Here is a 16867-nt window from a genome sequence, read left to right on the forward strand (position 1 = left end):
GTGGTACTACAAAAATTTGTCCTGCATCTCTTCAGAAGGCCCACTGATTTTAAGATGAAGAAGGGACATTCACATTAAGTGAATTTTAGATGTTTACATTAAGAGAAATGCAATGCACAACAGGAAACTAAAGACGGGTGCTCAAGCTGTCTAGCTTTGCAGAGGTTTGAGTCAAGCAGAAGCAATTTAAAAGGAGTACTGTACCTCATCTGCTCTCTATGAATGTTTAACACCAGTCAATCCAACACTAAAGAGATCCTCAAAATTATGCTTTAATGTTCTTGGGGAGCAGGCCACGGAAAACCGAACAACTATGCCAAGTAGAGCTTGTTTTAGGCAAGGTTTTATTTTTTTAATTGAGTGTGTCGTGTGTTCCAAGTTGGTGGCACAAGAAATACAACAGATTCACACTCCTTTTCAGGCATTTATTCAAGGACATTTAACCCACCTTTTTACTTTGCAGGATCTCATTATCACAGATGTATATAACAGCTTTCACGAGACCACGTAAGTGCTAGAGTTAGCCACTGGAATACAGCAGTGTTCCACAGTGTTTAGCTTATAAACCTTCTTAGGCAACATTCATCAACAGCATGGCAATAAGAGAGCTTACATGTAGACAACTTACTAGAAAAATGGGTCAAGAGCAACAAATATTTCCTGGCAATACACAAAAAGGTGCTAGGCAAAGGAAATGGGCCAGTTTACACCCAAGCACCAGAAAGAGTGGACTGTGGCCATGCTTAGTTAAAGCAGGAACGATTCTCAACAGTGGCCTGTGTTAGCGAGAAGTTTGCCATTGATGCAGAAGAGATGGTTGCCACAAGAAAGCTGTACAACATAGGAGGCAAAATGAGGCTTCCATGCAGCAGCCTACCATTACAGTTATATAATAAAGGAAATGGAAATCAAGTCCGAGACTTACAGGTACACGATATGACACTGCCAGTACAGTCTTGTGGTTATATATACCATTCAGTACTGTACACCACAACAATGGCTGCAGACTATGTGTGCATGATGGGCATTTGCTGCTTCTTATCTCTCTGGTGGCACTCGTGCATCTGGCGAGGAATATCCAGCCTCGACAGCTACCTTGTATATTGTGCGGGTTTACATCACTGCAGTGGCAAGACAGATGCCCCGTCCACATAGCAGGTAACAGGACTTGCAGCTTTGCTAGAAAGTGTGCACTGCTCCACCATGGTCTAGGGACTTTCAATAAAGTACTAACAGATAAAGGTACACAAAGTTGACTCAGGATACTTCGACCACAGTTAGCTGTTCCCACGAGAGAAAGTCTGAAGCAGCACAGACTGCAGCAGGGCAAGGTGTCCCTGCACCACCAGCATTATGCACAGCTTTAAGGTCAAAAGCAAAGAGCAAGCATGGCATCTTTGGTGCTACGACTACTCCCTATATAAAGCAGTCACTCCACTGGCAGTTTTGCTTATTTGGATAGTGGTTCAAAATCGTCCTTGCACACATGTGTACAAACATATTAGTGTGTGCAAGCACACACACAAACAAACACTGCCCCACCCTTCCCTCAACAGCATGCAGGAGAGATGTGCCTGCATAAAGCACCCACATAGACTGTGCACAGTGGCACGTGGTCTGCTCAGGGGGTAGTCTGTTCTTTGTGGTTAGCAATGCCACAGATGTTAACACAAATTGCACCGACCCATTTGTGCACCACTGGTAAGAGGTGCTCTGCCTTGCACTTTGCAATTGTGCACAAGTCAGGCATGGAAACAAGTTGAAATGGCAACAAGCCTCAAAAGGGGCAAGTGCTCACATAAGCACCCCTTTTCCATCCCCCACATACTGACTTCACCTTCCAACGCTGCGTTGAGATGACCCGTTGGAGGAGACCGGGGTTTACGGTGGAAGACTACCGATAGCATTTTCTCCCGGCTGCTTTTTCTTAACAGCTGTTTCTAGCACAAAGAACGGCAACACAGTCCTGACAAATAAACGTGCAGCAGCAAGGCATTTTTCTTTTTCCAGCCCCTGCTCACTCCATGGCACACACACCTTGGCTGACTACAGCATGTGGCTGATGTCCCAAATCTGTGGGGAAAAAGAAATATAATGCTTCAAGATACTCTGCAAGGGGCACTTCATGAAATTCATCTCAGCCTACTTGCTTTTTCATAATGGCAGGTCATTAGAACAAATTTAGTTGATGAAGAAAAAAGTTTTGGTGTACATTAGTTTGCTGTTGAATAACGTCTCACTGGTTGAAAACATGGGGAAGGCAGGAGATGGAAATTCAAGACGATGAACAAAATGAGAACAAGGTGAAAGCGGGAGCCAATATTTCGACAAGTGAACTTGTCTTTTTCAAGGCGACATATGCTTTCCTCAGCACAGTATATATAGGTATGGTTCTTCTGAAGGGGAGAGGGGCTACGGTGGGCGGGCGAGGCAATGACCGAGGGTGTGTTAGCGGCAAGGGCGTAGAATTAAAAAGAAAGGTGTGCTACTCAACGTTGGTGGAGGAATGTGAGGTAGCGCCATGTGTCAGCCAGTTGACGTGTCATTGTAGGTTCCTCTTTTCGTGGAAGGGGGCTAGATGATGGATAGCAAATAGATTCTAAAGCTTTCTTTGAAACGTTCATGCCTACTGCTTGCAATGTGTTGAACTCATGGATGAGGTACGATTCTCTGTATCTTCTGCTTTGCGCAGAATGGAAATCTGACTGTAGGATGTAGAGTTTAGTTCATCAAAGTTATGACCTGGTTGGCTGAAATGCTCAGCGACGGCTTTGGGAAGCTTTTTAGCTGTGTCCACCCGAAGTCCGTTTAACCTGACATTCATTGGGTGTCCCATTTCACAGGTATATAGTTTCTTCAAGCATATAAATTACATCGGAACTAGTGCAAGTAAAGCTAGTTTTCACTTCGTGTGTGTAGCTATTTGCAGTGCTTTTAATTTTAAGGTCACCGTTGTCCAGGCCCCTTCCACGAAAAGAGGAACCTACGGTGACACATCAACCGGCTGACACACAGCGCTACCTCCCATTCCTCTACCGACGTTGAGTAGCACACCTTTTCAATTCTACACCCTCTCTGCTAACACACCCTCGGTCATTGCCTCACTCACCTGTCTTTCCTCCCCTCCCCTTTAGAAGAACCGTATTTATATATACTGTGCCGAGGAGAGCATATGTCGCCTTGAAAAAGACAAGTCCACTTGACGAAACGTTGGCTCCTGCTTTCACCTTGTTCTCGTTTTGCTCATCATTTCGCTGGTTGGTTAGTAACAACTAAAATGGCCAGAGACAACTGTTTAATGGATTGTTAAATAAAACAATCATAAGTATGTTTTGTATTGAAGTTTTCTCTTTCACATTAAACAAAGGAAAAAGAAATAATGACTGAGACAAAACATCCATTATTTACAATTTTCAAAACTTACTATAGGAAATTTTGCCAGCCGCACTACAAAGCCTTTTTTTGTGCCATGTATGAATTGTGAATATAAACGTAAAAGGCCACTCATGTGGCAAAAAAATATTTTTTTTTTGTGCACAATATTTTGGAAAGACATTTCCTGAAACCTTCTGAAACTTAAGCTCTACACCTGGTGCATTTAGCTTAAGTGATCTATTTCATAATACTTGGTGCCTTTCACATTGCCCATCTCTTAAAAACAGCTGTGCATGGCATGCCACATGCACAATGCTGCAGTGACTGACTCACCTTTATCACCCTATCTGCACCTGTTGTTAAGAGATGGCCACGGGTCAGGTCCAGATGCATGTGGACAATTGAGTGCTTTGCATCATGGAATGTGGCCATTGAGGTTCGGCTGAAATCGAAAACGGTGTAACAGTTTAGCCTGCATACAGTGCAGCTGCCCACAACTGGTATATATGCCAACATATTAAGTTCAAAATTTGTAAAAATCACACGCACACAACATTGGAAGGGTGAAGGAAGGGTAGCATACATTTTTTTTTTTAGTTTGCCCTCAGCACAAACCTTTTGTGGGATACACACAATTTGGATACCTTATGGTGCAGCACACAAGCAGAAGCAAACTTGGAACAAAGACTGACAAGAAACCCAATATTTTTAGATTACAGTGACCTCTTGTCACTTTTGCCTGCTTCAGGCACTTGTCTGAATGAACTCGCTTGACGCAGCCACCCCTCTGGTGTATTTTCGTGACCGAAAGATTTCAAAGGGTATGGACAGACTGGCGGCAAAACTTTTTCGCAAACAGAATTAATTTTTTGTAAAACTTGAACATTAGTAAAATCATAAAAGAATTCCAAATTTGCAAACTTTGCAGGTATGAACTGGCCAACCAAAGCTGGTACAGTTCACTGGAAGTCTACTTCCATGAGTTACGTCAGCACTAGAGAGTTAACTGAACCTATTTTGCTCCTTTATTCAGATGGATGAGCCATCATTAAGTCAAAAGCATTTGAATCATAGCAATGTCAATGGGAAATCATACAAAATGTTAATTTTTGTTAATGGCCAATTATGTTCAAGAAAGTTGGTCTTGCAAAATACTACAGGACCAATTTTTCCAGTGTCAAGTCCATCTAGAAGCATAGTTTTGTCACGGAAACTAGTGTCCACAAATTATTCCAGAATTTCAGCATGCAACGTAATTTCAAACTTAGCTTGCAAAAAAAAAAAAAAAAAAGAAGTAAAAACTGTTTTTAACTATTAAAAGGGCCCTGAACCACCCCTCGGGCTTGGTGAAATAACATAGTCCGTGGGTAGCATACGCTGTTGTGAACATCTCAGCCAAGTTCTGCTGTCGTACGCGGTCCCTGGAGCTCGCAAGCGGAGCGCGAAGTCACCTTTTTCTCAAACGCTCTCGTTTCAAAAATCCCATGCTCCTCGCTCTTTTTTGTGTGCTTTATTTCATCATAAAGCACACTCCAATACGCGGCTGCTATTGGTTGCTGCGCTCGGCTACACCGCGGCTGCCCCGAGGTGCCGCCACGAGTGCAGTGGCTAAGTCCATTGCGGCTCTCTGAGCACAGCCGCGTTTGGCTTACGTTTAGCGCGGCATAGGCACCAAATCGGAAACTTGAACTGCGCGCCACGGTGACATCTCCGCCGTAGCCTTCGCAGTGCAAGGCATTGGAGGAGGAAGGGGGGCACAGCTGAGGCTGCGTTTGATTGCCGATAACTCCGCTTCTGCTGAACGTATTGAAGTACTTTTTGCGGCAAAGTGGTTCTGAAATAGCCTATCTTCACTTCAAATGTCTTTCTCCACTTAGATAAAAAGTGGCTCCAGGGCCCCTTTACCAACAGGGAATTTGAAACAAAGCAATTGTTCTTGCTAAGATTCATGCTAAGAAAGGTGTGCTTAATTCTGTGGCCCCATTGCTATATCACAAGACATTAAGTGAAATTCTTAAGTATGAGTTTTTACTGAACTCCCAATTCATCACAACAGGCAGGTACACCATTACCAAATATACTAAGAACATGGATTTTACAACTTTCTCCTCTCTAAAATAGTAAATTACAGTCGATTTTTGTTAATTTGACTCTGACGGGTCCGATCAAATTGATTGAATTATCCGGCAGGTTGAATTAAACAAGTGGCAGGAAAGAAACACTGCTGATTAATTTGTGCCTGATTAATTAAGGGAAAATAGAATGAATATAGAAAAAAAAGAGGGCACATTATAATCAGGTAAATATCACAACCAGACATTGTGAGCTATGGTTATTGTTTCAAAATATTCCTAGGATAGGCCGGAAATAGGCATTTTCAATGGGAGGTGACATCTGTTCAAAGCATTCACTGTGCCATAACTTCCATTGAGACAGATGCTACTACTAAAAGAGTTACTATTGGGGTCACCCTAAGGGTCAGGCACATGTGTGCTGACAAGTAAAGTTTGAATTATCCAGTGGTCAATTTCAGGATCGAGATGAAGAAATTTTGGGACCATAGAAATGCATGGGTGCCAGCCTGGAACTTCATTCACAATTGAATTAGCAAAAAAATTGAGTTAACCGGAGTCGAATGAACGGAAGTGTACTGTAATTCTTATTTCAGACAAAGCAGACAGAAACCCACGACAAAATTATGCGGATTCCACGTACTGTGGAAATTGATGTAAATGAAGCTTTCTGTGCTGTTTGCTTTGAATGGCAATAATTAGCTGTGATGCTGACCAGAAATGTTTAATTTATTCAACGTTTAGTCCAATACGAGAGTGGTGAGTTGATGTTAAACATTACCTTGCATGCACCATTGCTGTGTGTTTGCGCAGTACACAGAAAACACAGGGGGAGGTGTTTGCTTGAGGCGTTGTTGTGCGTCATACTTCAAAACCTCTGAGAGGGTTGAGCATATTCATTGCCTCACATTGCACATCGCATCATGGCTGTTGTGTACTGAACCTGGCCGCTGAGTTCAGCGGATAAACTGAGCGTGGTCGGTGGTCCCCGATTAATGGGGGTCTCCAGGGTACAGAAGCCTATAAATACTCGTGTTAGCCAGTTTCCCGCAGTCCATGTTTGGTTGTTGTGATGGCAATAAAGTGGTATTGCTGATACTGCCCCCATGCTGAAGCTGCCTCGTGATATGACCTGCACAACTTAACAGTGGAGACGAGGATGGGATTCGTCGAGTCACTTAACTGAAACTGCCACTATGGAAGGCTAGTTCTGGTGCGTACTCGTTCACAATGACGACCACCACAACAGGTGGGCTTGAGCCTTTCGACATCGCCTCCCTGAAGAGTGGGAGGACTATGAGCAACGTTGCAAGTTCTTCCTGGAGGCGCAGGACATTACAGACGTTGGCAAGAAGAGGTCGACATTCCTGAGCCGCTGCAGTCCCACCATGTCTCAGCTAGCCAAAGCGCTCGTGGCACTGGCCCAGTTGAAAAATACCTTGCTCGAAACAATCCTCGCCATGCTGCGACATCTCCTAGCGCTGAAACCACCAGAGCTTGCCAGGCGATACAAATTCCACTGCCATGACCAAGCACCCAGTGAGTGTGTCGCCGCCTACCTCGCTGCCTTTTGAACCACAGCACAGCACTGCAACTTCAACGCCCTTGACATTGTGCTAAGGGAGTGGTTGATGTTAAGACTGCAGAACGACACAGTGAAGCGGCACCTACTAGCACAAAAAGAGGTTTATTTATTTATTTATTAATACCTTAAAGGCCCTGGTATGAGGGTATTACATGTGGGATGGGTGATCACTTCAGCAAAATGTGGATTCAATGGCAGCCTTGAAATTATGTGGATTGAAATGGTGCACAGCGTCGGCGGAAAGGTCATTCAAGTCCCGGGCAGTCTTCACAAAAAAAAAAAAAAAAAAAAAAAAAGAGAATGAAGGTGTACAGTGGTTTGGCACGCGGAGTGTACACAGATTTTTCGTGACGTAATTGGCAAGATTGACAGTGCGCTGGAATGATGGCAGAAGTACTAAAATTTGTGGTAAAGACAGTCTAAAAACATGATGCCTTATATCTAGATTGAAAAATCATGCTTTTAATTTTAGCTGAGAGACACTAGTGTGGTATGAATAATCAGAATAAATAAAATGAGCAGCACAATTTTGAACTGCTTCTAGAGTGTTAGAAAGGGTTTTTTGGTGTGGGTCCCAAACAGAGCATGCATATTCTAGCTTAGGTCTGACAAAAGCTAGATAAGTTAGTATTTCTAAGGATGGGGGTACGAAGCGCAAGTTGCGGCGGAAGCAACCAAGCATGCAATTGGCTTCGTTAGTGCTGTTAGAGGCATCCCTCACCAGTGCTGTTGAGGAAGCAGTCGGCGCTGAGGCCATTGCCCGGGAAGCCAGTGTACCCACGATCCAAAGTAAAAACACGCTGTGATTCGACTCAGTGTACCAAGGAACGACGATGGTCAGTGACGGCAAGAAAGATGGCGCCAAAGACGTTCTTCGGTTACAGGCGAGTCTCAGTAAGCAATAGGACACCAAGAGACTGGTGGGCGGGTCCTGCGTCAGCTGTGGGGGCCCACATAAACACTGCCTGTGTCTGTTCCATGACGCCCAGTGGCGGGGATGTGGAAAAACTGGACACACTGCTAAGGTCTGCCGGTCCCGGAGGCAGCCTGACCCACATCGAGATACTGAAGCCGAAGGCAGGATGCACCGTTTTAGGACCACTCCTTGCACAAACATCTCGTACTGCGATGCCTTGGCGGTGATTGCTATCAACGATGTGCCTCAACCCGCCAAGAAGCTAGATGTGGGTGTCAGAACTGAAGGCGCACAGCGTCAGATGGAGGTGGACTCGGGATCAACTTTTTCGATCATCTTCAACGCCACGGCCAGACGCATTTTTACAAAGGAGTGTGTCCCAAAGCTGCAGCCACTTGACATTATCATGAGGGACTATCGAGTCAACCGTATCGCTGTGCGTGGGATTGGTACCGTCCGAGTACAATTAAAAGATTTTGACGGCCCACTGCACCTTGTCATTGTCAAGGGTGAGCGCCCAAGCCTTCTCGGGCTGGATTGGTTTCCGGCACTTGGTATCCATATCACGGGAGTGTAACACACTGACCAGCTACCATCCTCGCTTGATAACGTATTCCGAGACTTTGCCTCCGTGTTTGATGGAACACTGGGCTGCTAAAAGGGACTGCCCGTGGAGTTAGCACTTAACCCTGAGGTTCTACCTATCTGCCTGAAAGCAAGAAGGGTTCCTTTCACGCTTCAACCTAAAATTGTTGCCAAGTTAGACAAACTGCTACAACAAGGAGTCCTGGAGTCAGTTGATCAAGCTCGTTGGAAAACCCCTATTGTTACGCCACTTAAGGCAAATGGGGACGTCTGCATCTGTGCAGCCTACGAGTGCACGATCAACAAAGCATTGCAGCAGCACTCGCATCCGGTGCCGGTGGTCAGCCACCTGCTGGCATCCCTTTCTGGTAGAGCTGTTTTTGCAAAGCTAGATCTGGCACAGGCTTAACACCAGCTGCCAGTGACTGATAAATCTGCAGATGCACAGACTATTGTGACTCATCAGGGTGTTTTCCGCATCTGTCGGTTACAATTCAGGATCAGCGTCGCACCTGGCATCTTCCAGAGTTTAATGGAGAACCTACTGCGCGGACTACCAGGCGTCATTCCAATTTCGACGAAGTCCTCATTTCGGGAGTTTTGCACCAAGAATTGCTTAGTCTGCTTCGAGAGGTCCTGCAGCGGTTCCAAGATGCAAGGCTTAAGGTCAAGAAAGAAAGATGTCAGCTAGAAGTGACTCAAGTGGAATTTTGAGTTTCCGAGTCGATGTAGAAGGAATCCACCCAACACAGGCCAAGATACAAGCCATCCTTAGGGCCCCACGACCGTTGAACGAAGCCGAGCTGCAGGGATTCCTCGGTCTTATCAATTTCTATCATGCATTTCTGCCACACAAAGCCACTATTGCAGGACCCCTGCACCGTTTGTTGGATAAGGAGGTGCCCTGGCCGTTGGGAAACACAAAACAGATGGCGTTCGGCCATGTGAAGCAACTACGGGCACCCAACCAGGTGCCAACACATTTTGACGAGAAGAAGCTGATCATCCTCGCTTGCGATGCGTCCCCATATGGAATAGGAGTGGTGTCGAGTCACAGAATGCTGTATGGTGAAGAACTAACTGCTTTTTATTCAAGGACTTTGTCCTCTACGGAGCGGAACTAAGCCCAGATTGATAAGAAGGCACTCACTGTGGTTGCAGGAGTAAAGAAGTTCCATGAGTGTACATGGCCATCCCACCCAGATCCATACGGACCACAAGCACCTCCTAGGCCTGTTCACATCAGACCGGCAAATGCCACAGATGCTTTTGCCGCATATGTTGCTGTAGTTCATCTTTCTGAATGAATATCAGTATACTCTCCTCCACCGGCCAGGAAAACAGTTGGGTCATGCAGACGGTCTCAGCAGACTGCCCCTAATGCACCAGCGCCAGGCTGACCTTTCCCTGGTGGAGGTTGTCATGCTTCTGGACATACTTCCAGAATCTCCAGTCCATGCTGGTGATGTGGCTAGGCACTCTTGTCAAGGACGGTATCCTCTCCTGTATTCTCAAGTGGATGTGGAAGGGATGACCGAGGTGCGCTGCAAGTTCAGAATTCCCATCATTTGTGTCTAAGCAACATGAGCTGTCTGCCCCCAAGGGTTACTGACTGTGGGGTGACTGCGTGGTGATTCTGCAGAAGCTATATTTCCGTGTGCTCGAATGCCTGCACGTTGGACACCCAGACATTGTCAGGATGAAGGCACTCGCCCACACTTATGTATGGTGGCCTAGCATGAATGCGGCCATTGAGGAATGGGTCTGGCGGTACCTTCCTTGCCAGGAAACATGGCCAGAAATGCCCTGTGCACCGGTCCACCCATGGGAGACGACCCAGACTCCATGGTCGTGCCTGCGCATAGACTGATGGCCCATTCCAAAGGCAGACCTTCTTGATTGTGGTGGACTCTTATTCCAAATGGCTCGAGGTCATACCAATGCCATCAATGACATCGGGTGCTGTAATTAGTACTTTACGAATATTTTTCGCAACACATGATCTACCAGACACTCTTGCCTCTGACAATGGGCTGCAATTTACATTAGTAGCAGAGTTTCGGGAGTCCCCAGAACCCAACCTTATTCGCCAGATGACGTCTGCACCGTTTTATCCATCCACGAATGGACAGGCTGAAGGGATGGTACGGACCACCAAAGAGGCATTATTGGGCACAGTGACTGGCAGACTTTACAGCAGCACGTAACTCTGCACACTGCCATGAGATGCTCCCCATTGGAACAAATGATGGGCCGCTGACTGTCTACCATGCTGGATTGGCTGCACCCAGAGCAGGCCCATGACAAGTCTCCCAGCTGAAAGAAGCTCTGCCTATGCCATGCACGTTCCAGCCCGAGGACCCTGTCATTGCACAGAACTACAGCCATGGCTCCCCATGAGTCTCTGCTGTGATCGCCAGAGCAACTGGCCCGATCTCTTATCAGGTTGCTCTTCCGGACGGTGGCATGTGTCGCCGGCACGTGGACCAGCCAAGCCTTATGACTGGTGGAGCGAGCAGCAGCAAGACATCAGAACCCAGTGAACCTGAAGAGCAACAAGTCATGCTACCCTCAGACGAAATAGCAACACCTCAGCCAGCACCAACAGAGCAAAGTGTAGAAACGACAGGCCCACACCGTTTGCAACATTCCCCGAAAACACCTCAAAACCTTAGGGACCTTGTGCTGGCATTGGCTGACTGTCGAGTCCGAACTAAGGAAGAAGGGTTGTAGTGTACTGAACCTGGCTGCTGAGTTGAACGGATAAACAGAGCGTGGTCGATGGACCCTGATTATGGGGAGTGCCATCTCCCAGGTACAGAAGCATATGCAGGGTGTTTCACATAACTTGAACCAAGGATTTAAAGAAAGTGGTTAGCCACAGCTGAATGAAACCAACGGCATATGGTTTGCCGTCATGTGGTGCTCCTTAGAGTATCTTTTATATTCAGTTTAATTACTCAATTAAGTAAGATAAATTATGCAAAGGTTTTAATATTTACTTTTGGGCCAAATGCGTTTCGTAGCATTGTATAGGAGATTCAGAAATGACCGATCCAATTTTTTGTGGCAATGTACATGCTGCGTGGCAATTTTCTTCTACGTTTAGAGAAAGCCAGCGAAATATGAAATAAAACCATCTGACTGGGCTCATGCGCTATCGTATTGCAGTGCTCTCAACCGTGCGTCGAGCCTATCGCTTGTCAGGATTGATGGTGCTTCCTTTCTGTGTGCCACTGCCAAAGATGCTGACGCACTGTGAAGCCGATGCCTAGAGCCGCGGCTGCTCACTTCGCCATGGTCCGCATGCATGGTTCTTTTGCATGAACCGCGATTGAGAGCGCTGCAATACGATAGCGCATGAGCACAGTCATGTGGTTTTATTTCATATTTCGTGGGCTTTCTTCAAATGCCGAAAAAAATCACCATGCAGCATCTACGTTGCCACAAAAAAAAAAAAAAAAAAAAAGAGAACAGACTGCTCATTTTGGAATCGCCTCTACAACGCAACGAAACACACTTGGCCCTAAAGTGAATATTAAAGATTTTGCACAATTTATCTTAGTTAATTAACCAATTAAGCAGAATATAAGAAAATACTCTTAGGAGCGCCACATGATGGCAAACCATATGCCATTGGTTTCATTCAACTGCGGCTAACCACTTTTTTAAAACCCTTGATTCAAGTTACGTGAAACACCCTGTATATACTTGTGTTAGCCAGTTTCCCTCACCCTATGTTTAGTTGTTGTGATGGCAATAAAGTGATAGTACTGCCAATACCACCTCGTGCTGATGCTGCCTCGTGATACAACCCGCGCAACTTAATAGTGGCAGAAGTATTAAACTTCAATTGAATTATGGTGCTGTATGTGCCAAAACCACAATCGGTGTTAGGATGGAAAGCTGGGCGTGTTGGTTGAGCATGATCTGATGTGAAAGGCGCGAAGACGACGATGGACAAAGAGAGAAACAAACTGAAACCCTGCGTGTGCGTTTCTCTCTTTGTCCGTTGTGGTCTTCGCGCCTTTCATATCAGACCACGGATTATAAGGCACGTCATAATTGTGAACTTCGGACTCCGGATTAATTCTGATATTGCGGTGTTTAACGCTTCCCTAAATCTAAGTGTACAAGCGTTTTTTATTTAGCGCCCATCGAAATGCAGCAGCCGCGGTTGGGATTAAACCCGCGACATCGAGCCATGCCATAGCCGCAAAGCTATCGCGGTGGGCACAGAAGTGCTGATTTGACGTGTGACCGCTTCCGTAGCGTCGCCTAGACCCTATGGTGCACTTTAGTCTGGCTCTACTTATACACATCCTGCACAAGTTATGCGCTTGACAAATTTGCATGGTGTTTATTTTTCAGAAATAGCAGAAATGACCGTACCTTACCTTGAACTTAATTTTATCCTGTTTGCTCGCAACCGCTGTCATGTCTATAGCAGTAGCGTGTCCTTGCCTTCTCATGTCACCTATTCCCTATCCCTCCCTTGTATTGGAACAGCGAGCGAAGAGTGGCAAGGCTGTTATTCATTCGTTCCGCGACTGTGTTGGTTCTGCCCATTCTATGCTTCTATGCCTCTTCTTCCTGCTGCCCCTCTTACCATTCTATCTAGCTTCACCCTCGACTTGCACGTTAGTAGAAAGGTAAGCACTGCAATTTCTGTAATGCTTTTGTGGGGGTTCATGGATAACTGCAGTCGTCAAAGAGGCTAATGTGACGATGTCCAGGGAGCTCCAGAGGGCATTGTGCACATGCGACGCAATGTAAAGTCCCAAATGAGTTTCTCGCAACGCCGTTCCTCTCTGCCATGCTCCGCGTATATGCACGCTCTGACTCCCCCCCCCCGGTGCGGCGTGCAAGACAGCAGCGGCAGCAGTGAAAAAGTCGAAGGAAGGGGCAAATAAAACTTTGCTTTAAAAGTCACCTGTCTCCCAATTCTTATATTGCCAGTTATGGGGTTAAAAATTCACTCAAGTTAAGCGGGACACATTAAACATTTATCTAAGATTTTATGCATGTGAAACACCTCCAAGGGGTTAAGATAAATGCAAGAAGCCTATGCCAATATACTTCTTTCAGCCCACAATTGGTTTGGGAGAACAAATCTGAAACATCTTTTCCCATAAACTGCACTGACGTAGCTGATGAAGTAAGTGCAAACCAGACAAAATAAAGCCACTCACTCATCATCCGTGATGACCACATGGCACTCGTCACAGACACGTACATCGAATTCGTAGCCCATGATAGGTATACAACTGCGGTTCGAACTGCACTTGTCGCAGACTGCCTTGCCACACTTGCGACAGTGGTGCTAGTCACAATGAAAAAACAAAAGAAAAAAAAGGTTGTATGAGAAAGACGGGCTGTTCACAACACCATATATAGGACCAAAGCACAGCAACACAGCAACTTAACTGCATTTAACATACCAAGTGAGTACATGTTCCTGTCAGCATGCAAAGGTACAGTAGGGACACCTCAATAGTTTGAACAGCCAGTGCACAACTCTACACAAATAATTTGCTAGCTGGGAGTGCATGCTCCATGATCCCAGCTGTTGCACCGGAAGTTCTCAGTACTTGTGCATGTAGTACATTTATTGTGACCTCTTCAACAATAACAATGTGACACTCGTGTGTGTTCGCTTGGCAATGTTGGCCCATGCCAAATTTTAACACAAATTCTATAGCGGCTTAAGCCACTCACAAGGTCTGGCTATTTTGAGCTGACAAGTGCAGTGCATACAATGCACACTAACAATCGTGTCTGCTAAGTATTGCATCGCCACATGCCGTAGAAAGAGTTGAAATTTCCAACTGAATGCTGTTTGTCCTTCTCCTTGCAGGCATTGTGCTCTTAGCTGGAGGGCTGGTGTATATCGCACAAGAGCGCCTATGTACATGTATGTGCTGTGACAATGCTCATAGTGACACGTGACAGAGTTATTCATGTCAACAGCAGTTATTTGTTCGATCTACTGCTTAAATAGATAAATTAAAGTTTAGAAAAAAAATAAAACACAAACCAAATGTCTGCGTGTTTTTTGTTTTACTTCGCACTGAGGCAAGAGATACGTACTTCCGTTTCATCTGCTTGTTCCTACGTCGTGCAGTCGTGCGTGCAGTCACCGAAACCATGTAATTTTCTACCGTGTTCCAGCATGCAATGATTCTCTGTAGTCTGCTTGTGTCTGCCCCAGTGTTTGCATAGCACTGACTCATACTGCTAGTCGGGCGTTCTCAGGCACAGCGTGCAAAAACGAGTGCTGTGTGAAACGAGACAAACGCAATAGCTTGCGTGCGACACTGTCAGTAGAAGTGAGCCACGCAGCAAAAAAGCAAGGAAAAAACAAAAAATGAAGGTGGGGCCTGTGACGTATGCGTCACGCAATCCTCGAGCTCCAGTATGGGAGAACGCAGGGAAGGAATTACGATTGCGGAGGCTAGATGGGGCAAGTGGAGAGAGTGTCTATGTTGGCGATGAAGCTCGCCTCCCGTAAAGACGTATGCGTCACGCAATCCTCGAGCTCCAGTATGGGAGAACGCAGGGAAGGAATTACGGTTGCGGAGGCTAGATGGGGCAAGTGGAGAGAAAGTCTATGTTAGCGATGAAGCTCGCCTCCCGAAATCATGGGTTCGCGGCACTGAACTATTTTTATCTCAACTATTAATGAACCAATTTGAAAAAATTTTTGCAGTAGAAGACTCCCTAGGGGGCACGTAACAACTTCCAGCGTATAACTGAAATTTTCGATGTGGCCTGGTGAGGGGCTCTTTAACACAGTTTCGCGGGTTGTTAACATGGCAGAAGCGGCGGCACGGTTGGCATCCTTTGAAGGCCCAGTGTGCTCAGAAGCAATCTCAAAAAACATGCAAGTTACTGCTAATATCTAAAATTAAAGGATGCAAAACCTATAAACACTGCCTTTGGCATCATATAGGTTGTTGTTGGGTTGAGGGACCTCACCATGTTGCCTAAAAAGAACCGCACTGACATAAATATGTTCACGCTGCATGATGTATAGATATTACATGCCAAGAATGATGGCTGAAATGCGCCACCGTTAGCACAGAGATGTGCAAATCACCATTATGATGTGCATTATGGTGCTTGCTCCAGGCCAGCTACATGCACACTGGTGGTACCCTGCTAGAATTTACTGACGCACCGGACCGACGATTGTGCTATAGTAAAATATTCCATAACTGCAAAAGTATGCTCATCACGGTGGAACTCGCACACAACAGCAATTTATTTTCTTGAGTGCAACAGTAGTGATTCAGAAAGTCTATACAGGGTTAGTCAGCTGAGAACATGACCTTGGGTGACACTAAATGGAGAACCAAGAGCTCTCACAATGGCGAATGTAAATGTGTAGCAGGTAGACAAAGATTGTGTGTGCCTGTGGAACATTTTCCAGAGAATTGATTTGATTTGAATTCCGGGTTTTTACGTGCCAGAACCACGATTTGATCATGGGGCACGCCATAGTGGGGTACTCCAGATTAATTTTGACCACCAGGGGATCTTCAACGTGCCTCTAGTGCACAGGACACAGGAGTTTTTGCATTTCCACCCCATCAAAGCGGCCGCCGCTGGGATTTGATCCTGCGACCTCCTGCTTAGCAGCACAACACCACAGCTACTAAGCCACCACAGCGGGTATTTTCCAGGGTATTGATTGCTTTCGATAATTCAAAACTCTGCTTAATGGTGGTATTTTTTGTGGTCCAAAGCTTCAATTAATGAAGTTCTACTGTACGTGTTAGGTGATCAGGAACATGTAGCTCAGAGATATGCTAAGATATAGGGAATGTCAAATGCTAGGCTGCCCATTCTGAACCGAAAAGACAGTGCTGTTCTACTCAGATAATGCAGCGTAGATTGAGACACACTTCCTCAACACCAGACCACAGCCTTGAGCACAATGAAGAAAAAGCTGGCAATCACCACGCAAGCTTCCACAAACTGAACTCTTGTGCTGAAAGTCAAGTGTATTGATAGTGCCTAAGCCTAGAAAAAACACAAAGAAGCTGGAAGCTCTGCGACCAGTATTTTTCCACCAGGTGCAAAATATACTGGTGCTTCACCTTTAGAGGACACCTACTGCCATTGCATTGGAGGTGCGCGCTCGTGCACGCACATACGCACGTGCGTACACCTGCATGCATGCACACATGCATGCACGCACACATGCATACACTATCACCTGATATCTTGGAATGCCCATAAACCAGAGTAATTACTTTTTACAGATTTAGTCATACTATCTATATTGATGGAAATTTCCTGACAATACATAACACTTGTTCCGAGTAAGAC

At 45.7% G+C, this 16867-nt stretch overlaps 1 protein-coding gene across 1 annotated transcript in view; it reads right to left on the reverse strand.

The window, feature by feature from the left end:
- Positions 1-404: 404 nt before the first annotated feature.
- Wdfy2 (WD repeat and FYVE domain containing 2) overlaps positions 405-16867 on the reverse strand; it is a 48490-nt gene continuing 32027 nt past the window's right edge. The window contains exons 11-13 of the mRNA XM_050194822.3: positions 13726-13856; positions 3709-3817; positions 405-2073 (exon numbers count right to left, since the gene is read on the reverse strand). Of these exons, the coding sequence (XP_050050779.1) occupies positions 2047-2073; positions 3709-3817; positions 13726-13856 (267 nt within the window). The 3' untranslated portion in view covers positions 405-2046. The remainder of the gene's footprint in view (positions 2074-3708; positions 3818-13725; positions 13857-16867) is intronic.

This window comes from Dermacentor andersoni, chromosome 1, assembly GCF_023375885.2.
Source record: "Dermacentor andersoni chromosome 1, qqDerAnde1_hic_scaffold, whole genome shotgun sequence".
NCBI lineage: Eukaryota > Metazoa > Arthropoda > Arachnida > Ixodida > Ixodidae > Dermacentor > Dermacentor andersoni.